This window comes from Pinus tabuliformis, chromosome 2_1 (assembly GCF_031772625.1).
Source record: "Pinus tabuliformis cultivar Carrire ecotype Pingquan chromosome 2_1, CPIR1, whole genome shotgun sequence".
Taxonomy (NCBI): Eukaryota; Viridiplantae; Streptophyta; class Pinopsida; order Pinales; family Pinaceae; genus Pinus; species Pinus tabuliformis.
This window is the reverse complement of record NC_142299.1, coordinates 483,583,196-483,610,063: the sequence shown is the minus strand read 5'-3', so window position 1 is coordinate 483,610,063 and position 26,868 is coordinate 483,583,196. Positions and strand designations below refer to the sequence as shown.

The window sequence follows — 26,868 nt, the reverse complement described above, 5'->3', positions numbered from 1 at the left end:
GGAATATTAATAAGGTTGGTGATGCATTATGTACAACATGATTGTTACTAAGTACTATGTTTGTTAAGATTGTGAGTCTAGATAATATGAAAGCTTATATGAGGATGTTGTAGATTTTCTAGATATTTGGAAAGCTTGCAAAAAGCCATAGTCCATAGAGCATGGGGAACAATCCATATTTGGTTTTTTTGTGTTCAAGAAGGATTTTAATTCAAGAATCAAAAGTTGTGCATACCAAAAATCTCCATGAGAGAAAATCTGTTTGGGGAATTACATAGTGGAGGTTTGGGTGGTCATTTCGGCAATGACATGAATAAACCTTTGATTGAAGAAAGATAAATCATCTATAGAGATGGGAGGGGATTGGTTGAAGGTTTTAAAATATATTATCATGCAAAAGGAAGTGGTCAAAATATAAGTTTTTATACACCTTTATACACCTTTACTATTACTAGAGAAACCTTGGGGAGATCTACACATGGATTTTGTTTTGGTATTACTAAGGAACTCAAAGAGGTAATAATTAAATGTTGATGGTTGTGGACATATTTTAAAAAATGTCACATTTTATTACATGCAAGAAGACAAGTGATGCTATAAATATTGTTATCTTTAAAAAATAAGTTCAGTTGGATGGATTACCCAAGAGTATCACTTCAAATAGGGATACTAGATTCTTAAGACATTTTTTGAAGACCTTGAGGAAAAGGTTGGGATCTAGGTTGTAGTTTAGTCTACATATTATCCTTAAATGGATGGAATGATGTAGGATATAATTGTATGTCTTCGTAATTTGATAAGATATTTGGTAGGAGATAAACCAAGGTAATGGGATATGATCTTAAAGTAGAAGTTCTTATAACAATTTAGTAAATAGATCCATATGGAAGACTACCTTTTTAGAGTGTGCATGGGAGATCACCAAAGGAAGTGATAGATTTGGTGATATTTCTAATTGTGGGGCATGCAAATAGTGAATATGTAGTGACGTTTGTAGAGTACATGGGAGATGTACACGAGCAAGTAAATAATAAGTTGCTCCAAAGTAATGGGGAGTACAAAGAGAAAGAAGATTAGAAAATGGAAGTGAAGACAATTTTAGAAGGAGACCTAGTAATGTATCATCTAAGGAAGGAAAATTTTCCTAAGGGAACTTATATCAACTAAAGTATAAGAAGATAACACCATGTGAAATCCTTGGAAAAATTCTAATAATGCATGTATAAGTTGGATATATTTGATGATTTGGAAATTTCACTAGTTTTTAATGTTGTGAATATTATGAGCACGATGAAGACATTAAAGAAAAAAAGGTAGCTGAGAAAGAACTAGTGGTAGATTGTTAAAAACATATTCCATTAAAGAAGCTAGTGCAAGTTGAGGAGGTGTTGGTAGAAAGAATTTGTCCAGAGACACGGAGTAACGAGTATAAATAATACCTAATTAAGATAAAATTTTGAGGTTCAAAAGACTAAGCATCATGTGTTTTTGAAGAAGAAATTGGTTGATTTGGGTGACCACAGTCATTTGGTAAATTTGCAATCCATCCGTCATGAATTGGATGCTCGCGAAAATTTTCAACCATAGGACTCTTATGTGGGACACTCCCTAGATAAGTAAGTTATATTACATGCATTTTGAAATCATAGGTAGGTACAAAAGTATTAAAAGAATTTCCAATTAAAGTTTAAGGCCCTAGATAGGCCTACTTTTACCTTCACATTCATTCAAGTGCTTTAGGTGGGCATTTCCTAAGTGGTTGGAATTAGGGTAAATTTCTTTTAAATATATTAGGAATTAAGAATGGAATTAGGATAGGAAATGAAATGGTTTTGTAGTTAATTAAATGATGATTCCCCTCAACATTTTACAAAACTTGACTTGAGTCATTAGCCTTCCTTTAGTGCAGATTTTAGTGTTAATTACAAGCACTTGGCTAACTAATGAAAATCAAATATCGTAACATTTTTGCAGATTTATATCTATGGAATAGCGGTCATTTGGGAAATTTTGACGAGCCGAAGTTTCGTTAAGAACCTAATTGAGCTCAGCCTAGTACATTTTGTTTTACAAAATAATTTATGTTGAAAAAGATTACATACATTTTACTAAAGCTTCATAAGCATTTGGGATAGGTATAGTGTAATGCATTATTAAATAATAATAGTAATAAATAAATAAACAAAATAAATGTTTATAATTATTTGTTAGTTTATTTATTTATTAATTAATTATTCTCACTTTTTATTATTATTATTAATGAGGCATTACATGCAACCAAGACATATTTTGTGGAAATTTTGAAATTGTATGTGGGTGGAAAATGGAAAGAAAAATGTCTTTCAAGATGAATAATCTATTTTGGCGTTGAATTCGAACCCATACTTACATTTTTGTGAAAAATAAAAATAATTTTTTTTATACAATCACCCACCATTAAAGAAGCACCCAACTCAAACTAATGAAAGAAGTGTAAGTTGCAAATTCCATAATATAGGTTTTGTAGAGGACATAGAGTACTAAAGGCTCATATTCTTTGTTTTCATAAAAGATCTTGGAATCATGATACTTGCGTACAATTTTTTTTTAGCACAAAAGAAGTTATGATGAATAGAAGATTTGGAACTTGAACTACATGAGGACATCATTTCCATGAACATTTAACCTTTGAACTTAATATGAACCACTAAAGGAAGTTGGACCAGGTGATGAAACCACCAAGAATTAAAATTCCAAATATATCAAACTTCTTGTCGTCTATTTTGTAACAAAGAAGATCATATTTAGCTTTTTGAAGATTGAAGTTTTGGCCTTTGTATCTTAAGCTTGTTCAAAGATTGTTTAATCAAAGTTGATTTCTCATTTTTGTATATTGCATAATATAGTTTTTCAAATTAATTGGATAAAAGATCAAATCTATTAATTTTTTTGTTTTTATTTATTTATTTTATTTTATTTTTTATTTATTTATTTATTTTTATTATTTATTTATTTATTTATTATTTTCTTCTGTAATTGAATTTATTTTGTCATATATATTAATTTGTTTCTATTGAGTATTTTTATTTTTAGTGGTTACCAAATCTCTATGTCACACCATTATTCTATTGTAATATGTCACACCATTATTCTATTGTAATATTTCATATTAGATGTTGAATCTCTAATGGCTTGTTTGTTCAATTCCCCAATTTTAATCCATTTCATCATGACAATGTATAGACCATTATCTTGAATGGTAGCCTTTGCTCATAGTGTGTCCATATGCTTTATGTCAAAAATTGGCAAAATGCTTCTTCTTCTAATAATACAATGTCCATATTTTTACTACAAAATATAATAAGACATTTATCTTTTAATTTTTAATTCATTTAATAATAATTATTTTTAAATACTTAACTTTGTTTTAAATAAAAGAAAACACTTGAAACCCTTAACATGGTATTGGTTCAAAATTATTACTTATACCAATTTAAAAAAAATGGTTTCTTCAATTTTCAATTTCATTATTTGTTTTTAAATGGAAGCTTTTCACATCTCTAATAACACCTTTTCCACACAAAAACAATTTAATTATAAATAAATTATATTTAAAATTAAAAAAATTGTATTACAAATAAATCAAATTCAAAATCTAAAAAATTGTAATTACAAATAAATCAAATTCAAAACCTATATACTTAATTTATTTTATAACCATTAAATATAATAACTATATTCTTCAAAATATTTATTTGTAATTAATTTTATTTCTCGTATTAATTTTCATTTAAGATCATCATATTCTAAAAATTAAAATTTATGTTTAATTTAAAGAATTCTAAAAATTTAATAGGAATTTAAAAGTCAAAGGAAAGTGTGTAACATCTGGAATGCAAAGTATTCCATCAATAAATATTTTAATATTAACATAGTTAGACTATAGTATTGATATAATCTTGAAATGTGTTTGAAATTATGTAGTTTTATCATGAGTTGTTAATGTTTTTGATTTTTTTAACGATATATTTTTACAGTTGATTTGGACAGTTGAGCATCTTTTCCTTTTAAATGTATACGCGTTTGATTAACGCTGTCATGACGTGCAGAGCATCTTGTGGGGCCTACGTGTTACCTCCAATTGCGTGTGGGGCCTGTTTGCGTCTTACCTTTAGTTGAATGCGCGTGCGGTTTCAAAAATGCGTTGAAATTTGATGCTCGATGTCGGTTACTATGCTCTGTATTTTATAAAATAACTACGCATAAACCACAGGTGCATAAAATAACCTTGCATAAACCGCAGGTGAAGGTTTAATATCTATACCCAGTGATTCCCACGATCTCTCTGCGCTTTACAAACCCTAACTTGGCTACCCCTCTGCAAATTGCGTCCATAGTATCGAACCTTACTACCTTTCATTTTTGTTTTCCAGTTCGCAATGGCTACATCCTCATCCTCCACCTCTGCCGTGGCTAATCCCACTTACAAATCCTTCAATTTTTTCATAAACCATCGCGGGGTTGAAGTGAAGAAAACCTTCGCCAGATCTCTGTATCTTCGCCTCCGAGAGAAAGGATTGACGGCTTTTGTCGATGACGAGGAGATGCAAGTGGGATACGAAATTTCTTCTCAATTAGAGCACGTTATTAGAACCGCCTCTGTTCATGTGGCGATCCTTTCTCCTAGATATGCTGAGTCATCTTAACTGAGGGACCCAGTCAAACAGACCATGGAATTCGATTAACAGGAAGATAAACTATGAGACTGATATCTCTCGCATCCGACAATAGACCCCGAGAAACTAAGGCCCAGAGAGTACCCGAGAAACCCCGGCCAAGTAAGCCAAAGGAGAAACCTAACCCTGCACCCAGGGAACGATACTTAAAGGGAAACAGAGGCGAAGTTTCGAGCCGATTAAACTTACCAGGTGTCAACCTGCATGCATGGGGATATCCGACCAGTTTTCCTGCGTAGAAACACGAAACGTGTCCGGATGAAATTTAGGTGGCCATGCAGAAAGAAGAATGATTAACACCTGTAGGTGAAAGTTGCATGGAGACTCTATCGCCTGGTTGGGCGAGGCTGTAGGGCGCAAGATGGTTGGTTGTGCAGGCGGCCGCTCGCTGAACAAGGCTCTCCCGTGACCCGACGCTCTCCCCTCTGGAATTCTATTGTAATCTTTTATACTAGGTCTTGAATTTCTAATGGCTTGTTTGACATCCTTTTTTTCAATCCCCCAATTTTAATCTAGTTCATCATGACAATGTATAGACCATTATCTTGAATGGTAGTCTTTGCTCGTAGTGTGTCCATATGCTTTATGTCAAAAATTGGCAAAATGCTTCTTGTTCTAATAATAGAATGTCCATATTTTTACTACATAATATAATAAGACATTTATCTTTTAATTTTTAATTCATTTAATAATAATTATTTTTAAATACTTAACTTTGCTTTAAATTAAAATGAAACACTTGAAACCCTTAACATGGTATTGGTTCAAAATTATTATTTATACTAATTTTAAAAAATACTTCCTTCAATTTTCAATTTCATTAATTTTTTTTTTAAATACAAGCTTTTCATATCTCTAATAACAACTTTTCCACACAATAAAAATTAATTATAAATAAATTATATTTAAAATTTAAAAAATTTAATTACAAATAAATCAAATTTAAAATCTAAAAAATTTAATTACAAATAAATCAAATTCAAAACCTATATACTTAATTTCTTTTTATAACCATTAAATATAATAACTATATTCTCCAAAATATTTATTTGTAATTAATTTTATTTCAGGTATTAATTTTCATTTAAAATCATCATATTCTAAAAATTAAAATTTATGTTTAATTTAAAAAATTCTAAAAATTTAATAGGAATTTAAAAGTCAAAGGAAAGTGTGTCACATTTCGGATGCAGAGTATTCCATCAATAAATATTTTTATATTAACATGGGTAAATATTTTAATATTAACATAGTTAAGTATTGATATAATCTTGAAATGTGAGTTTGCAATTATGTAGTTTTATCATGAGTTGTTTATGTTTTTGATTTTTTAATGATATTTTTTTTTTCGAAATTTAGTAAAGATTTTTTTTGAAATGATAATTTTATTTGTGAACTTTTGGAATGATAATTCTGAGTTCTATAATCTACGGTGTAAATGCTTTCAAAATTTATGGAAACGCTCAATTCATTTATATATTCAAAATCACATTTGAGAATTCAGTCTTGTCAAAATTTTGGACAGTTGAGCATCTTTTCCTTTTAAATGTATACGCGTTTAATTAACGCTGTCATGACGTGCAGAGCATCTTGTGGGGCCTACGTGTTACTTCCAATTGCGTGTGGGGCCTGTTTGCGTCTTACCTTTAGTTGAATGCGCGTGGGGTTTCAAAAATGCGTTGAAATTTGATGCTCGATGTCGGTGACTATCTATAGCCAGTGTTTCCCACGATCTCTCTGCGCTTTACAAACCCTAACTTGGCTACCCCTCTGCAAATTGCGTCCATAGTATCGAACCTTACTACCTTTCATTTTTGTTTTCCAGTTCGCAATGGCTACATCCTCATCCTCCACCTCTGCCGTGGCTAATCCCAGCTACAAATCCTTCAAAATTTTCATAAACCATCGCGGGGTTGACGTGAAGACAACCTTCGCCAGATCTCTGTATCTTCGCCTCCAAGAGAAAGGATTGACGGCTTTTGTCGATGACGAGGAGATGCAAGTGGGATACGAAATTTCTTCTCAATTAGAGCACGTTATTAGAACCGCCTCTGTTCATGTGGCGATCCTTTCTCCTAGATATGCTGAGTCATCTTGGTGCCTGAACGAGCTCGTAATGATGTTACAGTCAAATTATCCTGTAATACCAGTCTTTTACCGTGTCAGCCCCGCTGACGTCCGGTGGGTGCGGGGCTCCTATGGTGAAGCCCTAGAATCTCTTGAGAAGAAGGAGCGATATGATACCAACACTGTTAAAGAATGGAGAAATGCACTTCAGCAAGTAGCAAATAATAGCGGTCTCGAGCTGGAGACGTGCAATGGGTGAGAACTCAACCTTCCCTATCGATATAGTTGTGTTTTATACTGATAAATAGACATAGACGTTTGTTTCTCACTAGGTCTACTTATTGTTTCTGAATAATTAGTGAGGAGTTGGAGCTGGAGCTGCTAGATAAGTTGGTTAAACGTCTGTCAGAAATGGTGAAAGAGCCAGACTTGCACGTGGCTGATTATCCAACAGGGTTGGATTTAAAGCTCGAAGAATTCGAAGTGCTGTTGCAGAAAGAGGAAAGCGGGAAACCTCAGATCTTGGGGATTGTAGGGTTAGGTGGCGTAGGAAAAACAACGCTAGCAAAACTTTTCTTCAATAGGAAGAGATCAGGTTATAGCAAATCCTGTTTTTTAGCTGACGTCAGAGATAAAGCAAGTGATAGGTCTTTACATTTGTTACAGGTTCAACTCCTTAAGACCTTGACTGGAAGGGATGAGCAGGTAAACGATGTTCATGTAGGTAAAAAGATGCTGGAAGAGCATCTGAAATGTTTTGACACTTTAATAGTGTTTGATGATATTGATAATGTTAACCAGGTGAATGCATTTTTGCCTGTCCAAACTGATAATCTCAATTCACGGAGTTTAATATTGATTACATCTAGAGATAGGGGTGTTCTCAGAAGCTCAAGAGTTGAAGATTCATCTATTTATAATCTATCTGGGCTTAATGAAGAGCACTCCCAAGAGCTCTTCTGTTTCCATGCCTTCAGCCAAGCTGATCCGCTTCCAGCGTTTCAGCATCTAGTATATAAGTTTTTAAAATGTTGCAATGGATTGCCCTTATCTCTGAAAATAGTTGGGGCATTACTTTATAATAAAGAAATATCTGAGTGGGAAGACGAATTGGAGGCTCTTAAAGAAATACTTCCCAGTGACATACAGAAGACACTTTTTAGAAGTTATTGCTCACTCGATAAACAGGAAAAAGAGATATTCCTGGATATCGCGTGCTTTTTCATAGGCGAAAACAGAGATTCGGCCATAAGCATATGGAACGGATCAGATTGGAGAGGAAAGCGAGGGTTTCTAAATCTGCAGGACAAGTCTCTTGTAGAAGTGGACAACTGCAATTGTATACGTATGCACGACCACGTAAGGGACCTCGGAAGAGAGGTTGCTGCTGCTTCGTCGCCACATCGTCTTTGGCAGACAAAAATGGTTATTGATTATTTGTCACAACGATCATTTGTAAGTGTTTATGCATGGGTTATTGATTATTTGTCACAACAATCATTTGTAAGTGTTTAGTCATTCTCTTTTTTAAGATTATTCACTAAAAGTGTGGAACGAATTTTTGAACGAACCAGCCATAACGATCGTTTTTCAACTATGGACAGGAAATCGCCGTGCGGGGAATTCGGCTGGTTGAAGGCCAATTTGATGGCGATGAGGAAGACCAGAATGATCTATGTGAGATTATTGAGGCTGAAAATGATGGCTTGAACCGCATTTTGAGGAGGTTGCAAATTCTTCATATTGAAGGCTCTCTCTTGGAACGCATCCTGACGAGGGTGAAGTTACCAAATCTATTGTGGCTCAGCTGGCAACGATCTCACTACTCTTCCCTGCCTTCGTTGGTTACAATGAACAAATTAAGGGTTCTACCAGTGGGTGGAAGCGGATTAGAAACATTGTCGGACAGTGAATGCGAATCATCAGTAAGTAGAAATTTGTTATGTTGACGTTTGTATGTTTAGTAGCTATTACTGTCGCACAACATTTTCGTTTGAAAAGAATTCGTAAGGTTATGATAATGTGAATTATGATATTACTTGTGGTGGTAACGAGTGAACATTTTGCTTTTGCACGCACCTTTGCAGTTGCCAGCATCTTTGGAGGAGTTGCATGCAAGCGAATGTCAGATGCTGAAAAGCATACCGGTCCCGACGCAGGCGACGAAGCTCAGATTCCTAGATGTTTCTTGGTGCTCCGATTTAAAAGAGCTGCCAACTATGGAAACGTTTTTATGTTTGGAGGAGTTTCGGGCAAAGGATTGTGACCGCCTGAAGAGCATACGGGGGTTGGGGCAGGCGACGAAGCTGAGATCCCTAGATGTTTCTGGGTGCTCAGAGTTAGAAGAACTGCCCAGCATGGAAAAGTTGGTATCTTTGGTAGAGTTGCGGGTAGGTGGATGTCTGAAGCTGAAGAGCATACGGGGATTGACGCAGGCTACAAAACTTGTATACCTGAATGTTTCTGAGTGCTCTGAGTTAGAAGAACTCCCAAGTCTGGAAACAATGGTATCTTTGCAGAAGCTGTGGGCAGAGGGATGTATGAAGTTGAAGAGCATACACGGGTTGGCTCAGGCTACAAAGCTTATAAGGTTACATGTTTCTGGATGGTCAGAGTTAGAAGAATTGCCGGGCATCGAAAGGTTGGTATCCTTGGAGTTGTTGGGGGCAGCCAGATGTAAGAAGCTTAAGACTATACAGGGGTTGGGGCAGACGAGAAATCTTAGAATCCTAGATGTTTCTGGGTGCTCAGAGTTAGAAGAACTGCCCAGCATGGAAAAGTTGGTATCTTTGGTAGAGTTGCGGGTAGGTGGATGTCTGAAGCTGAAGAGCATACGGGGATTGACGCAGGCTACAAAACTTGTATACCTGAATGTTTCTGAGTGCTCTGAGTTAGAAGAACTCCCAAGTCTGGAAACAATGGTATCTTTGCAGGAGCTGTGGGCAGAGGGATGTATGAAGCTGAAGAGCATACACGGGTTGGCTCAGGCTACAAACCTTACATTTTTAGATGTTTCTGGATGGTCAGAGTTAGAAGAATTGCCGGGCATCGAAAGGTTGGTATCCTTGGAGGAGTTGTGGGCAGCCAGATGTAAGAAGCTTAAGACTATACAGGGGTTGGGGCAGACGAGAAATCTTAGATCCCTAGATGTTTCTGGGTGCTCAGAGTTAGAAGAACTGCCCAGCATGGAAAAGTTGGTATCTTTGGTAGAGTTGCGGGTAGGTGGATGTCTGAAGCTGAAGAACATACGGGGATTGACGCAGGCTACAAAACTTGTATACCTGAATGTTTCTGAGTGCTCTGAGTTAGAAGAACTCCCAAGTCTGGAAACAATGGTATCTTTGCAGGAGCTGTGGGCAGAGGGATGTATGAAGCTGAAGAGCATACACGGGTTGGCTCAGGCTACAAACCTTACATTTTTAGATGTTTCTGGATGGTCAGAGTTAGAAGAATTGCCGGGCATCGAAAGGTTGGTATCCTTGGAGGAGTTGTGGGCAGCCAGATGTAAGAAGCTTAAGACTATACAGGGGTTGGGGCAGACGAGAAATCTTAGATCCCTAGATGTTTCTGGGTGCTCAGAGTTAGAAGAACTGCCCAGCATGGAAAAGTTGGTATCTTTGGTAGAGTTGCGGGTAGGTGGATGTCTGAAGCTGAAGAGCATACGGGGATTGACGCAGGCTACAAAACTTGTATACCTGAATGTTTCTGAGTGCTCTGAGTTAGAAGAACTCCCAAGTCTGGAAACAATGGTATCTTTGCAGAAGCTGTGGGCAGAGGGATGTATGAAGTTGAAGAGCATACACGGGTTGGCTCAGGCTACAAAGCTTATAAGGTTACATGTTTCTGGATGGTCAGAGTTAGAAGAATTGCCGGGCATCGAAAGGTTGGTATCCTTGGAGTTGTTGGGGGCAGCCAGATGTAAGAAGCTTAAGACTATACAGGGGTTGGGGCAGACGAGAAATCTTAGAATCCTAGATGTTTCTGGGTGCTCAGAGTTAGAAGAACTGCCCAGCATGGAAAAGTTGGTATCTTTGGTAGAGTTGCGGGTAGGTGGATGTCTGAAGCTGAAGAGCATACGGGGATTGACGCAGGCTACAAAACTTGTATACCTGAATGTTTCTGAGTGCTCTGAGTTAGAAGAACTCCCAAGTCTGGAAACAATGGTATCTTTGCAGGAGCTGTGGGCAGAGGGATGTATGAAGCTGAAGAGCATACACGGGTTGGCTCAGGCTACAAACCTTACATTTTTAGATGTTTCTGGATGGTCAGAGTTAGAAGAATTGCCGGGCATCGAAAGGTTGGTATCCTTGGAGGAGTTGTGGGCAGCCAGATGTAAGAAGCTTAAGACTATACAGGGGTTGGGGCAGACGAGAAATCTTAGAATCCTAGATGTTTCTGGGTGCTCAGAGTTAGAAGAACTGCCCAGCATGGAAAAGTTGGTATCTTTGGTAGAGTTGCGGGTAGGTGGATGTCTGAAGCTGAAGAGCATACGGGGATTGACGCAGGCTACAAAACTTGTATACCTGAATGTTTCTGAGTGCTCTGAGTTAGAAGAACTCCCAAGTCTGGAAACAATGGTATCTTTGCAGGAGCTGTGGGCAGAGGGATGTATGAAGCTGAAGAGCATACACGGGTTGGCTCAGGCTACAAACCTTACATTTTTAGATGTTTCTGGATGGTCAGAGTTAGAAGAATTGCCGGGCATCGAAAGGTTGGTATCCTTGGAGGAGTTGTGGGCAGCCAGATGTAAGAAGCTTAAGACTATACAGGGGTTGGGGCAGACGACAAATCTTAGAATCCTAGATGTTTCTGGGTGCTCAGAGTTAGAAGAACTGCCCAGCATGGAAAAGTTGGTATTTTTGCAGGAGCTGCACGCAGATGGTTGTATGAAGCTGAAGAGCATACACGGGTTGGCTCAGGCTACAATGCTTATACGCTTAAATGTTTCTGGATGGTCAGAGTTAGAAGAATTGCCGGGCATCGAAAGGTTGGTATCCTTGGAGGAGTTGTGGGCAGAAGGATGTAAGAAGCTTAAGACTATACAGGGGTTGGGGCAGACGACAAATCTTAGAATCCTAGATGTTTCTGGGTGCTCAGAGTTAGAAGAACTGCCCAGCATGGAAAAGTTGGTATCCTTGGAGTTGTTTTCCGCAAATGGATGTGTGAAGCTGAGGAGGATCCGGGGGTTGGAGCACGCGACAAACCTTAAGGTAATGGATGTTACTTGGTGCATTGAGTTAGAAGAAGTGGAAGGCGTTGAAGATTTTACGTGGTTGGAAATGCTAGATGTCTCAAAATGTCCTAAATTACAATGCCCTGTGTGGCAGTAGGGGACCCGCTGAGTGGAGGATTGAAGTGATAATATATAGATCACTGTAACAGACGGTCATAACGCTTATAAATATGTTTTTATTTATGTTTTTGTTTTTTTCAATAATAGACACCCACCGCTGTCCGAGTGTATTCATTGTTAGACAATTATATTTACATCATGGTCCTCGTGCTTATTATAACAAGCATATTTACATGTTTTATGCGAGTACATGGTTTTAATAGTAATTTAATTGATACGGTAAAGAAATTTAATTTAATTATTGATTATTGTTAAAACTGTAAAGTAATTTAATTTAGAAATTTTTTTTAAAGAAATTCAATTAATTAGGTTAAAGAGAAGGTAGTTTAAAGTTTATTGTTGTGTTTTATGGAAAATAATTTTTAATATGGTCTATTTTTGATTGAACATTTAAATTAGTATTAAAAAGTAAACGATAAAACTAAAATTTTAAAATAATTATATTTTAATTAAAAATATATATTTAATATTTTATTTACGTTATGGCATCAATTTAAAGAGATTATTAATGGTTTAGTTTCCATGATGTTACTCTTTTTTATAATGCTTAAATTCAAGCTAGTGTAAATTACTTTTTGAACCAAATATAACATCCTTATAATTTTGTTAACAAATTAATTTTGGAAGTAACATCTATTTTGAAAATTTTCAAAGAACAAAAAATTAAATGTAATAAATTCATACATGTAAAAATAAGTTTTACACATAAATAAATTATAACAAAATTTAAAACTCATAATAAATCAATTAAATTTATTATATTAAATATTAAATATTAAATATTAATTAATCATTTTATCATTAATAATGTATTATATACTAATTTTTTTGTTTTTTTTGTGTAAAACTAATTTTATTAAGTAGAAGAGAAAATATTTACAGGGTGACCGAAGTCAGTACAAAGCTCTGAAGAAGAGCTATCATTCCAAGAAAAAACTAACAAAGCCTCTCTCCAGAGGCGAAGAGACCCATAACTGAAAACTGAAAACAAAACCATCCATAGCAACCCATACATACTAATCAAAAAGAGGAGACCCGTTCATCAGCAACCGGCATAGACCCAGAACCCGGATAACAAAGAGGCAGTCGACGATTTCCAAAACTGGAACAAAAAGACGGAGGTTTACCTCCAGCATGGGCATGCTACTCATCAGGCTGTTCCTCCACAACAGGACACCATCCGAATTGCTGTTCATCTTCAGCTGGAGCGTTGAACTGAGTAGAGGGACCGGGATCGGCAGGTTGCATCACCGTGTCCTGAAGGATTCTTCCAGGTTCCGCTTGTGCAGGCTGTGGCACCATACCAATGCCAAGCTGGAATGCCGGGGGAGGACCATCAGCAGCACCCAATCCTCCGATATGATCAACAGTGCCTCCCAATTGCGTGGTTTCATAAAACATTACCGTGATGTGAGCAGTGACTCGTGGCCGATGAAGCGAACTGTCAAAGGTGAAAATGGCAGACCCAGTGGAAGAGGGTGGCCCAGGAGGCAAATTGGTGGCTCGGCGCCTTCCTCGTCCGCTACGAGTGCTCGGATAGCGCCCAGTGAACAGCTCGCTGGAGGCCGGCGAGTCCGAATTGGATTCATTAGGGGCACGCCTGGGTTGGCCTCGGCGACATCCCATCCTCTGTTGCAGGCGGGCCATGAAAGGAGGGGCCTCAGACGGATTCCCAACAGACGCTGCACTGGATCCTCGAAAGCCCACCACGACAGGAGAAAACGTTTGACTGAAACTCTTTGAGCCCACGAGAGCGGAGAGGCTATTGCCTACGAAGTCCTCTTCCTTCTTTCCAAAACCTTTGCTCAAAACAAGACTAATGCACCCGAGACTTAAAGACAGAGGCCACTGCTTGAAGTTCGAACTCCAGCCAGTGTCCCAGAGAGAAGTAGCATAAACCATACACGCCACCTCCGTTTCAGACGCATAATTGACAGAGAGGATCCAACCTAACACTTCATTTATCTGCCTCACGCTTGCACTGCCTTGCGCTTCCTTATAGTTGTATTTCCTCCCTCGGTTAAACCACACCATAACTGCCCCATTGATGAAGACCGCCATCACTTGCAGCTCACAACATGCGAGTACCCATGCATTTACGACTGAACCTGCGGCACCTAACGAGAGATGTGGGAGTCTCCCTGCCAGGCTGCCTTCCCCCGCGTTACATACTCCTTCACGTACAGGGTGGGCAGGGGTCGAAACGCCTCCCACTACCCCTGTCCCATCGCATTGAACACGTCCCTATCCACCCACATCCGGGGTATATACTAATTATTATTAATAATGTCCTCTATTTTGTTTTATAAAACAATTTTATATTTCTATTATGTCTAAATAAAGGATTCCAATTTGTTTGCTATGATTTGATATAGTTATTTTTTATAACTGCCATAACCTAAGGAAACTTATTATACTTAATATCACCATCAAAGTGATTTAATTTTCAATTATATTTTATAATTATTTTTAAAAAGCACTGGACATGTTCTTTTTTTTTTCCAAAGGAAAAAACAGTAACTTTTATTAAATGATAATGAAAAGTTACACTAGCATATGCTCTGATACATTCTGTAAGCTGCCACTAAGGCTCAAGTGCTTTCGCACCCCCGCATCGTTAGAAGACTAGCGTGCATAGAGAATAAGAAAAGAGAAGAGAGGAGAGAGAAAGAAAAAAGCAGAAAAACTGAATTCCGGCTGTGAGTAAAACTCACGCTTCAAGTTTTTCTCCCCTTTTTCTTTTCGACCTTACGCCACTCTCCTTGAGTGGGCTCGATCGAAGCAATGACTAACTGTGTTTCTGCATTCTGTGGGCCAGTTTCTTTGTCTGAGTCTGAAGTATCAGAGTGGTGATGACGTTTGATGCCTCCCATGCTTGGATCCACTCTTGTCATCTCTGTCTTGTTGTTCGGAGTGGTTCCCTTCTGATTCTCCATTTCTTGAGATACCTCAGTCTTCTCTGCAGGGGTCTCTTCCACCTCTGCTTCTGATTCTTCTTCCTCTGAATCTGGGGGTGAAAATTGCCATCCTTTCTTCTGCTTCCCTTTCTGCTTCTTTTTACTGTTTACTTTCTTTGCTTCTGGACATGAGCTTTGCAGGTGTCCTGTCTGCCTACAGAGCCTGCATCTGAAAGCGGTGTTTTCATAATCTAGTACTTGCAACCAGTTTTGTTGTTTGTAGATCAGCCTTATATTGTCCGGCAGCCCTTTACTTAAATCTACTTCCACACAAATACGTGCGAAAGTATAGATCCTTTCATCAATCCTTTCCAGGTCTGTTTTGATATATTTCCCTATACTGTTCCCAATGCCTTCCAAGACTTGTTCATTCCAAAAGTGCAGAGGGAGATTGTATAGTCTGACCCAGACCGGCATTTTGGTTACAGTCATTTTGTTTGGATCAAAATCTGGAAACCATGGGGTCATAAACAGCCCCGATGTTCCCCAAAACCATGGCCCTGTACTGATGACTGTATCTCTGACTTCCTTGGATGTAAATTTTACTATAAAAAACCCCTTTGAACATAGGTGAATCTCACATTCCATGGTCCAGCTGGTGAAAATCCAATGGAATAGATCCAAAGGTTTAGGCCAAAAGCTGTTGAAACGACAAATTAGAGCTTGTGTTTCATAGGACTTAACGAAATCGTCAAGCCCTGAAGAATCTAAATTTAAGGCTGGGGTTTGCTCTGACTGATCTACAATGTATGGCCTGGGTATGTTTCCGCCTTGATCTGAAGAGGACCCTGTGTCTCTGCTGCCCTGAAGAATGTTTTTGTAGGATAAACCTCCCTTGGGTTGGTGCTGGGGTGCAGATTTTTTCCCCTTGTCTCCCCCTAAGGAGCTTGGCTGTCCCTGAGGCAGAGCCCCTCCTCTCAATCTAAAGTTTAAAGTAATGATTGATCCTGGCCCAATCTCATAGCTATCCATCGACCTAAGATCCTGGAGAGACCGCCTGCCACTGACCAGATGTTGGATCTGAACTGGGTATCCCATTTCTGCCCAAATCTGTTGTTTCAGCTGCAAGGAGGTGCTTCCTGCATGAACCCATACTAAACGAGTTTTTCCCTGAGGGGGTTTAATCAGAATCTGAAACCAAGAAGTTGTTACCTGCTCTGGCTGTAAGCAAACCTCCAGATCTGACGCTGTTTTTGTTTGTTTTTCCTTGAACTTGTCTGGATCTGCTAAAACTCTGCTCGATCTATGATTGGTGCCCTCGATCTGCTGCCTGGAAGCAAGCTGTGCTCGGATATAGGCTAGATCGTGTAGATCCAAGCCGGAACTACGGTGTTTGGGCCCCTGCGTTGTAGGAAGGATCGGATCTGCATCATGCAGCCCTCCCCTACCGTTTCTCCGTGCGTTCTGGTTTTGGCGATGCCTGGCCTCTAAAAACCATACGGCACGGCAGCTTCTTTGTTCAAGAGCGCCGTTTAGGGCCTCGATCTTCCGCAAGAGACAGGCCTCCTCGTATATCCACTTAAAAAGGTGAGGCTCCGTTGATGCCCTCGCCTCCCGGTCTCGCTGAAAGCTTGAGTTTCCTTCCCGATCCAGGATCGCATGATTCCTTTTGACAGAGAACCCCACAGATGCATAGCCGCGCGGATCTGGGTGTATTTGAGGCGTTTTTCTGCGGGAGGCAAGCCATTTCTCTGAAGGCGCTTGCAGTAATGACAGCCTATCAGCAATGTTCACCGTCGCCCCAAACCCTGGATCGACTTCGACCCCTGAGGCAGGCTTGGGAGCCGATGCGGCGGCACCAGAAACTCTGCTCGCGCAAACCCTAACCATCGCCATTCGCTCCTCTCTCCCTTAGATTGAGTAATTTCTAATCTTTTCTTTGAGAAGTAAGTCACACTGGACATGTTCTCGAGAGTGAAGCAATCTAAATATAAAAAAATATAATTCTATTTTATATATTTATTGGCTTGTTTTTTTGTTTTTTTGAAGTGTTGAAAGATAAAAGACATGTTAACAAGAATTAAAACATAAATTATATATTGAGACAACTTATTTCATAAAAGTAAAGAGATTGGACAAAATAATTGAATATAAAGATAGGTTGATTATAGTAAGTGAAGTTTTAAGGACCATAAATATAGTATATTAAGCAAAATTACAAAGCATAAAAGAGGCCAAAATATTTATAAAGAAAATACTTCATTCCAAAAGACCAAATAGAATTAACTAAGTAAATCAGAAAAATTAAAGAAACTAAGAAAGAAGGAAAACAAACAATAATTAGGAACTAAAAAGTTATTATTAGAGATACAAATACTAAAGGTAAAAAATAAATAGGAATTTGGTATACTTGAGATCCTCTTCATGGTGTTCCATGGAACAAATGGCATATATTAATTTATATTTTGAGTGAAATTGGTATTGTATTATTGGTTGAAGCTTGTAAGCATGAAGAATCTAAGGTTCTTAACATTGAAGGATTTGTATTGTGATTGATATTGAATATCAAATCCTTCATAAAGGGATTGGAGGCATATGCTTGTTACATAAAATGAACATTTCTTCTCACATTTGACTTATAATAAATACATTCTCAATCAATACATTTGGAGGGAGATTTAAGATTTTAATGCCAACAATATTTATATAACAATCTATTACTTCTTGCCCATCAAATTCTATTTCTATAAGAAAAACAACATAGATAAAAATTGTCCCTACAAACACAGAACAAGGTATTTACAATATGAGAATTAAAGATACTATCCCATTTCTAAGAGGCTTTAATGTTGTAACTCAGCTAATTAAGTTATTTTTCTAAACAATAATTCCAATCCTAATCCTCTTTAGCTAGATGAGGACCTTGCTTTAGCTAATAGGTGCAAAAAACTATGAAGCTCTGATTGAGAATTTATTTGGTACTGAACTAATTGAGCTTTATAGTTCTCAATATCTAATAATTTGCAATGGTCTAATGAGATGGTAAATTTCTAACTAGATGATTTGTATCCATGAACTAGGTAGTAGTGTCATGGACTATGTGATATCCCCATGCATATACAAATAAATAGTAAATTTTAACCTTTTAAATGAGCATGAGTCTAACTTCAACCATCGACCTTTGGCTTCAACTTTGAACTTTATCCTGCACAAAATCTCCATTGAAGAAAACTTTGATAGCTAAAGTACTTTCCTTTTAAACAAAAAATAATGTTAATTTTTCTTGAAACACTTAAATAATGAATTAAATGTCATATTGTATAAGAACAATATTGAAAACCTCTATCATAATTTTATGACAACCATCTCTACTACCATTAACGAATTATCTATTGAGATGTTATGTAAAAAGAAAAATAAAATAGCCAATAATTGGTATTTCAATGAGTGTAAAAGTGCTAGAGAAGCTATTAGGGATGTCTCTAATGGTTCGCTAAAATCAGATGAGATAAAAAGATACAAAGCCTTAATTAAAAAGAAAAAAAAAAGGGCACTACATATACATAAAACAATAGAAGCTTCTGCACTTATCAAAGTTAGATATTAAAAGATTATAGAGGTAAATTTTGACTTTTAAAATTAAAGAGAATAGTATGATTCCTCTGAATGACTTGAACTCTTACCTAAAAAATCTTTCTAAATCGCATTTGGTTGTGGAAAACATTCTAAATGTTTCTATTAGGATGAAGTTTTGTCATAAAATATATAAAGCTTGGGGTTAAGCACTTGCAAAAGGAAAGATAAGATTCACATCAAAAGTTACCAAGCCAATATCTTAAAAATTGGAGGGCCCTGTCCTTATTCATCACATACAAAATCCATTCAATTTGGTAGTCAAGTAGGGTTTTCCTAAACCTAGAACTCAAAACCTCATTGTTCCTAATTTTAAAAGTGGAGATAAAAGTAATCCCTCTAATTACATGATCATTATGATTAGCCCCAAATTCATTCATATTTAACATTGTTTGGTTTTGTCAAGCTCCTCATTCAGTGAATAAGCTATGGGAAGTACTTTTTGACAATTTTAGTGGCATTCATCAATTCCTTTGGCATCTTGGGTGTATTGGTCTTGTTTTCTTATGCACAAATTATCATATCAATGTTTAGTTCCTTATTATAGTGGTGGACTCTTTTCTTAAGCATTTTGAACTTAGGGTCTCATAGAGGGTGTGGAAGGATTTAGTTTTGAAACTCCATTTTTCCACTCAGTTGTCTTAGCCTTTGAAAATTCTTCATAGAAAAGTAATCCATGGTTTGAACTTTCATTATATCTCATCTATCTTGGCATTCCTCTTTGGTGCTTTTGGTTCTCAATTTGGGCCTATACTTGTATAAAGTTTAAGCTTCTTTGGTCGTGTCTTTGTCTTAGTGTTGGGATATCTCTTTTGTGTTATCTAGGATTATCTTTTTCTTTTGTGGATTATAGTCACCCCTGTCTCATATCTTTTCTTTGATTCTTGTGTTAGACAGTCACCTTGCCTCCTGTATTGTTTTAGATGATTGTGAAAGGGTGGGGATACGCTTCAAACTCATCCCTACAAAAGTTTGGTCCTTAGTTTTCTCTCTGTGAGTCTTGGGTTGACATTTGTTTGAAGGTGAGCAATCTGTGTGCTATCTTGGGTGGACTGGCTAAATGTTCTCTTTCTTAGGTTTGCGTTGTCCGCTGTTCTTTTTTTGTGTAGTATGTCATCCTCCTTTCTTTGAACCTCGGTCCTATACTCATTCTTGTTGGAGAATTATGCCTTAGTGAGGAGGTTCAAGTGGTAGGAGGGGTTGTAGTAATGCTAGAATTCCATCTACCTGTCAAGCCCATATGATAGCGTATCATTTTATTGATAATTTACTACGAAAATACCCACTAATGATCCAAAGTGAAATTGGGGAAATTGAGAGCAGATCAAGAATTGAATGATGGTTCATAGCAGATGCAGAAGAAGAGAAATATGGTGGCAGATGAGTTTTCAACACGAGCAACACGAGAATGAAGATTACAATATATATGATACCCATAAACCTTTGTTGGAAACTCAAGAACATTATGGGAAAAGTATTAGTTGAGCAATCAGAAGAGAAATGGGAAATATTGTTAAATATGGATGAAGTGAAAAAACAAATTAGAAGGTTAGTAAACAAAGTCACAATGATGGCAAAGATTCTAACCAACATGGAATTCATGGAATTCACAGAATTTGAAGAGGAGACAGGACCACTGGATAGAATCCAGGTGAACTCTCCTATTACATAGAAGTTATCCATGATATTTGTTGTCATGTATGTTAGTCATATTTTGTTAAAATCAATGATCAAGAAGGTTATCAAGTCTTTAGAGTAGGATGTAGAATGTTTAGAAGATAATATTTGTTAGGATTTATAATAAGTTTTAAACATTTTACATGGACAAAAGCAGTAATGCTATGATATTGGTCTAGTTTCCCCTATGGTAGAGTAGTCAACATGACAAGACTATCATTAGGGGAATTTTGAGGTCTAAAATTGGCTTTGTAAGGAAAATAATAAATAATAGTTAAAATAGTGATATAAGAGATGGATTTTTAAAGAAAAAGAAAGAAAACTACTTTTTTATTTGTATTTTCGACTTGTCTCCTTACAAGTTTACTCAAATATCGAGTATAGGTACCCATTGGATGTGTAGTTTTAATTCCACATCCAATAGGTACCTACACTTGATCTTTGAGTAAACCTATAAAATGATAAGCCAAAAACACATTAAAAAAAAATAATTGTCTTCTTTTCCCTCCCAAATATTTTACACTAAGGACAACATCATTTTCTTAATTTTTACTGATTTTTTTTTTTTTTTTTTTTTTAAATTAAAAAATTTTAATCATTTTTTATTCAAATGCTCATTTTTACCTTAAAATTTTGCCAATAATTATTTAATATTTTTTATATGATTTAATATCATCTATCCAATTTATAAAATTAACAATATCATAAATTACAATTTTTACACACTAAGCTATCAAAAAATGTAAATACAATTTTACTTTTTACCTACAATATAAAAATATCAATATTTATATTTTAGGCCTTTTTAATGCCACAAGGTAAGAAGAAAAAATCTTTCATTTCATATCACTGCAATTTGGTAGAAAAATACCTATAATCAAAACTTAATTAAAGGATATTAAAAAATGTAAATACAATATTTTTTTTTTCCTACAATATAAAAATGTCAATATTTATATTTTAGGCCTTTTTAACGCCATAAGGTAAGAAGAAAAACGGCCTGGAGTATGCTGTAAAACTGCTTCTGCTTGGCTAAGAGCTCGTCTTCCTCGGACATAAGGAAACAGGTTAACGGCCCAAGAACCAGAGGCATCTGGCAGGAGTGAAAGCCTGCTCCCTTACGGACCACCAACGGGTTATTACAGGTGGCATGGTTTTCGTTGATAACAGTGATGAGTCAAACCGACATTCGCGGATAGCAGCTAGAGATGGCTGTCTTCACTGTAGGTTTGACACCTGAGTTTGATAGGTTTTGCCACCTTCGGAAAAAAGAAGAAGAAGAAAAAGATAAGAAGAAAAAAACTTTCATTTCATATCTTTGTAATTTGGTAGAAAAATACTTATAATCAAAACTTAACTTAATTAAAGGTGGATTACAAATAGATTTTTTAAAATTATCATTGACAAACGTAACTTCAAAGTTTAACTAAACTATTTTCTAATGTTTCCTCTAACATTGAAAAAGGTTCCCAAAAAAATTAAGAGAACTTCATTTTTAAAGAAATATCTTGATTTGGGAAGTTTGATAAGTATGTAAATTATATAACATGGATTTAAGCTTTGCATGTTAATAAGTTTCAAGGAAATGATGATGAAATTTTAATATATAGAAATAATTTATTTATTTATTAAAGTATAGATAGAAATAATTTATTTATTTATTAAAGCTTTTATATGGAAGATCAAATTCTAAAAAATCGATAAAATATCTATTATTATTATATAATTTTTCTTTATAATGTGATTTAGATGAATATAATTATTGCAAAGATTTTGGTTGATGATAACATTGTGATATAGTTAGATATTAGAAACCAATGAGGGGTGGGGATATAGTATTTTTCTATGATACCACACAACTTCACTTATTGATAATATTAGGGAGATTATGCTTATTGATGTCTTTGGTCTCCTCGATTTGGAAAAGGTGGAGATTGGCAAATAAAATATTGAATCGACCCAAGGGGATTCTCCTCGGCCCTCCTTGGAAGTGTCACCCTTGGACCGTGTCAAGTCTTGAGTTTCTAATGCTCAACTTGCCAATGAATTGTCCAACTTCTCTCCACATGTCAACAAGTGTCTTGTACCCCATTTACATCTTGACAACCCTTTTCGAGAAGCTCCACTAGCTCACGAGACCACTCACCTTGTATGTCCTTGGGTCATTCCTAAGAACGTTATGATTCTAGGTTTTCCCTAGTATCATCAACCTTTAAGAATTAGGAAATTCAATTTTCCATGGCATGGCCCCTTCATGGTGTGCCATATGGTACCTCCACTCCTCCATGAGTTAATGTATGGAAATTCTTGGCCTGTGCCCGACAATGGGCACACCTTGACGTGACCTATCAGATTGAGTTACGCTTGTACATATTGTACATAGGAGCGTGTGATGATTTATCTCTTTTTTGGTTTGATGTGTGATGCAAGCTCTTCTTTAGTACATCATATATGCAAAAAAAAATAAAATTATGAAAATAATATATATATATATATATATATATATATATATATATAGTCATGTTTTTACCTCATCCATGTTTGATCTCTTTCATTATGTGATTTAACCATGGTTCTACACATTCTGGATGGTTTTTATAGGACAGGGTAGCTTTTTATTATGACATATGTTGGACCTTAGGTGTGTTTTTCTAAATTGGAATATAGGGGTGATTCCCATATCGCCATCTCCAATGCATGATTAACCGTGAGTGCCATCATTATGCCTTAGATCTGAACCCGTCAAAATGTGACATTAGCCACTTTCTCTTCTATGCATGTCGTAATTTGACAGTAGAGCCTTCTTATACATGAATATCCTAGTTTATCACCTTCTTGCCCTCTTGGTGTTCACGCAGTGTCATTTTTATTCTCTTTTGGAATCCCTCCTTTTGATCTGCCATGGCTTAGAATCTAGGCCTCATGTCCTCTTCTTTGTCCTATTTTTGGCCTTACCCAGAGAGGATTCCATGCTTTATCCCTCATGATTGCCACATTCTATCATCCTATTTATGCATGATGAGGCTTGGTTTCGTAATTCCATCGTCATCATCTACGTTTCCTATTATTCACTTTCACTTGGTGTTTTACCCTTTCTTGGAGGAACCTTTATGATGAGTGGTTTTATTAAGCCAGTCTCTTTGTCTCCTTATGCTTTGCGTGGTTTCATCATAGCGACACTAGCTACTACCTTTTATACCACTTGTTCCTCTAGGAGGAGTTTCCTTAGTGTCCTTCTTATGCTTGTTAAATATTAAATGACACCGAGCTCCTTTTTGCCTTGTTTTTATCCTCATTAATTAATGAAAATACTAAGCTAATTTTGGTCTCTTTTCATTACTCGTTAAACTAATGAAAATCCTGAGCTTATTTTTCCATCTTGTCATGCTCGTAAAATATAAAAGAAAATTTTGAGTTCTTTCTATCCTTTCTTATATTTTAAGTAAATTGAAATTCAATGAGCAATCTCTTTACCATTCTCAAAGCTTGTTAAACCATGAGAAGGGTATGAGTGTAATTTTATCTCTTTTTCGACGTCATTAAAACTTACGAAAAAAGGAACCTACTGAACATACTTATCTTCTCTTTCGTGCTCATTAAACCATGAAGGAGACTAAAAGGAGAAAATGGGAAGGGAACATTCTTTTATGTTAGTTATCAAAAAGGCAGTGTCAATCATGATGCCCTCGAACATGCCACCTTTCTACATCATTATATTACAGTTGGGTTTTAGCTTACCTAAGAATCGTACCATACATATGAGTCTGTATACTCCTCTGGCTAGTTACTTTTCCAGTAACTATGGAGCGTGCTTCAATGCCTCTTATGTTGTTTCATGATATTATGTGGTGATCATTAGTCATGCTTCCAAGTCACTCTTTTTTCATGTTGGTACATGTTCAAGGGAATTCTCAGCCTGTGTCGACCATTTGCAGTTGCTTGTTGACATTTTTGTGTTATCCATCCCCGTGTCAATTGTACTTCATCACTTCATGAATTCATCCATTTATCACATCTGTAGTGTGTTCCATTTTGATTGATGGGGGATACATCAAGCCCCTCCTTCGATGAATCTTCTCTTGTCGACTTTACTACATCTCTCAGTCTGTTCCATTTTGATTGATGGGGGATACTACATCTCTCAGTCTGTTCCATTTTGATTGATGGGGGATACATCAAGCCCCTCCTTCGACGAATCTTCTCTTGTCGACTTTACTACGTCTCTCAGTCTGTTCCACTTTGATTGATGGGGGATACATCAAGCCCCCCCTCCTTCGAAGAATATTCTCTTGTCGACTTCAACTCATTATCCAAGAGCTTGATATAGTAACTAGTAGTACCTTGGAGCTTGCAGACCTCATTGGTAGGTTCCCTTGCAATTGAAAATGGGTTTACATCATTAAATCTAGATCTTTGAGTTCATGAGTGTTTGGCATCAGTTAATCTATTCACACTTAGTGGATTGTACTAGGTACCTTGGGGTCCATTTTCATTATCGGTGGGTCTCCTCTTGTCTGTCAACGATACACATTGACAAATAATCAGACGATTTCTACCATGCTAGAAATCAACACATCTATTTACATGTTGTTGATTCGTACCATTAGGGTTATGTAGAAGACCCTTGGTTAGGGACATCTCACTCTTATATGTCATCCTTCCCAGGTTGCGTTGGAGTTATGTATTCATTATGTACTTTGAGGACTACCCTGGGACACCTCCTATCTATTATGTGTCCATAGTCCTACTGATGTATATTGTGACATAGATGTATTTGTTGGTGGCAATGATCTTTCTGATGTTTCACATGAATCCACTATGTATTGTCCATGACCATGGCTTATCATTTCATGTCAAGTCTTTAGTGTCTCTTTATGACTGAGCATGGATATGCCTACCTTGGGGGTCTTATCAGCATATTTGAGACTTCACCACTTGATTTCCTTCGATCTAACTTCACATTTTTGCTCATCCAACTTCACATTCTTGGCTCCTTCCTCCCATTTTGAGCTTTAAGTTTTGTTGTAATGCATTTTTGCCATCGGTTTCTCTTTCGAACTCATGCATTAGGGGGCATATGTTATAACCCTATTTTCCACTCCATTATAGTGAGAGAAACCCAATTTCAACTTACCTTGGTTTCTGGCTAAAATTCATCTCCTTTCACCTTTTATTTTACTTATGTGAGATTTATTTCATGTTAAAAGGGTGAAATTACATGATTGAGTTATTTATCATAATTATTTTGTCATAATCTTATAATTATGAGATTATAGTTATTTCATAATTGAGACAATTGAGAAAAAAATCATAATTGTGAAAAACGTTTCTAGAGTTTTGTGGAGGTGGGCATTTGCATGCCTAAGTCAAAAAAGGAGATGTAGCTTGGATTGGGGCTCTTTAATAGCCCAAGATGTTTGGGATAGCTACCCTCGATGAGTTTAACGACTCCATTAGCAGTGGATCCTTTCTTCCGAAGAAGGATTGAATCCAAAAAAGAAGACTAATACTAATCCTATTCTATACTAAAATTATCCTACACTAACATAAATTATCTTTATCATAAATTATATTACGATAGTTAAATCAAATTTCAATAAGTGAAACGTAACAACCTTGATTCAATATAAACAAACAACAAGAGATATCACTTCAGTGTAATTAAATAACGTATAAAGAATACTAATTTATATATTGTATTTATAAATTGTGATTAGAATAATTAATTCAATCATTAATGTTACAAGGTTAAAATATCATACAATATTTACAACATTATGATACTGTAATAAAACAAGGCTATAGCATACTATAAATAGCTCTAAAAGAAAGAATAATAATATTCTAAACTAGTTGCAAAGTACATTCCAAAATGAAAGCTAAAATATGTTCCTAATTTAAAAATAAAATTCACTTCTTAATGTGACTAATATCAGAAAAAGTAATAGTGACAATCCAATAAACTTATTCTAGAAGATAAACACAATATTACTATGTTTTCTTTCAGGTTTTTTCATTAAGGAAGGATATAAAAACAATTATGTAATCTAATTTTTTCTAACTCTTGCTTTTCCAAGACTTAAAAAATGTCCTTGTATCATTGATGCTTCCAGCAAACAGAGAATTACAATATGCAGAGGAAATTGTAGGTTTTAACCCTATACAAAAATTACTTGCATACGAATTCTAAAACAAAAAAAAATAAACAATGCGAGAGCATAACACATAAAACACAAATACACAGAGATTTTCCCTGGATCCCAAAACTGGGACTACCATCTTGATTTTTCATTATGTTCCTTTCAATGTTACAATACATATTTATACATGCCGAAGCATCCAATACCATGGACCGAAAAACCATTGTGTCCAAAACCATGGACCGAAAACCATCGTGTCCAAAACCATGTGCAAAAAACATGCACAAAACCATAGGTAGGTCCGCCCAACCTAATATAGAGCCCAAAACCCCCATATAGTGGGGTTACATGCTGATGAGCCCCAATTTTTGGTAACAATTTGGGCT

General features: G+C 36.3%; 1 protein-coding gene across 1 annotated transcript; it reads left to right on the top strand.

Moving 5' to 3' along the window:
• Positions 1-6,371: 6,371 nt before the first annotated feature.
• Positions 6,372-12,245, top strand: LOC149201012 (uncharacterized). Its single transcript, XM_089402841.1, has 4 exons — positions 6,372-7,037; positions 7,142-8,237; positions 8,387-8,707; positions 8,870-12,245. Exons 1-4 carry the CDS (start codon positions 6,547-6,549, stop codon positions 12,110-12,112), a joined length of 5,151 nt encoding a protein of 1,716 aa, XP_089258967.1. The 5' UTR covers positions 6,372-6,546; the 3' UTR covers positions 12,113-12,245.
• The last annotated feature ends 14,623 nt before the right edge of the window (positions 12,246-26,868 follow it).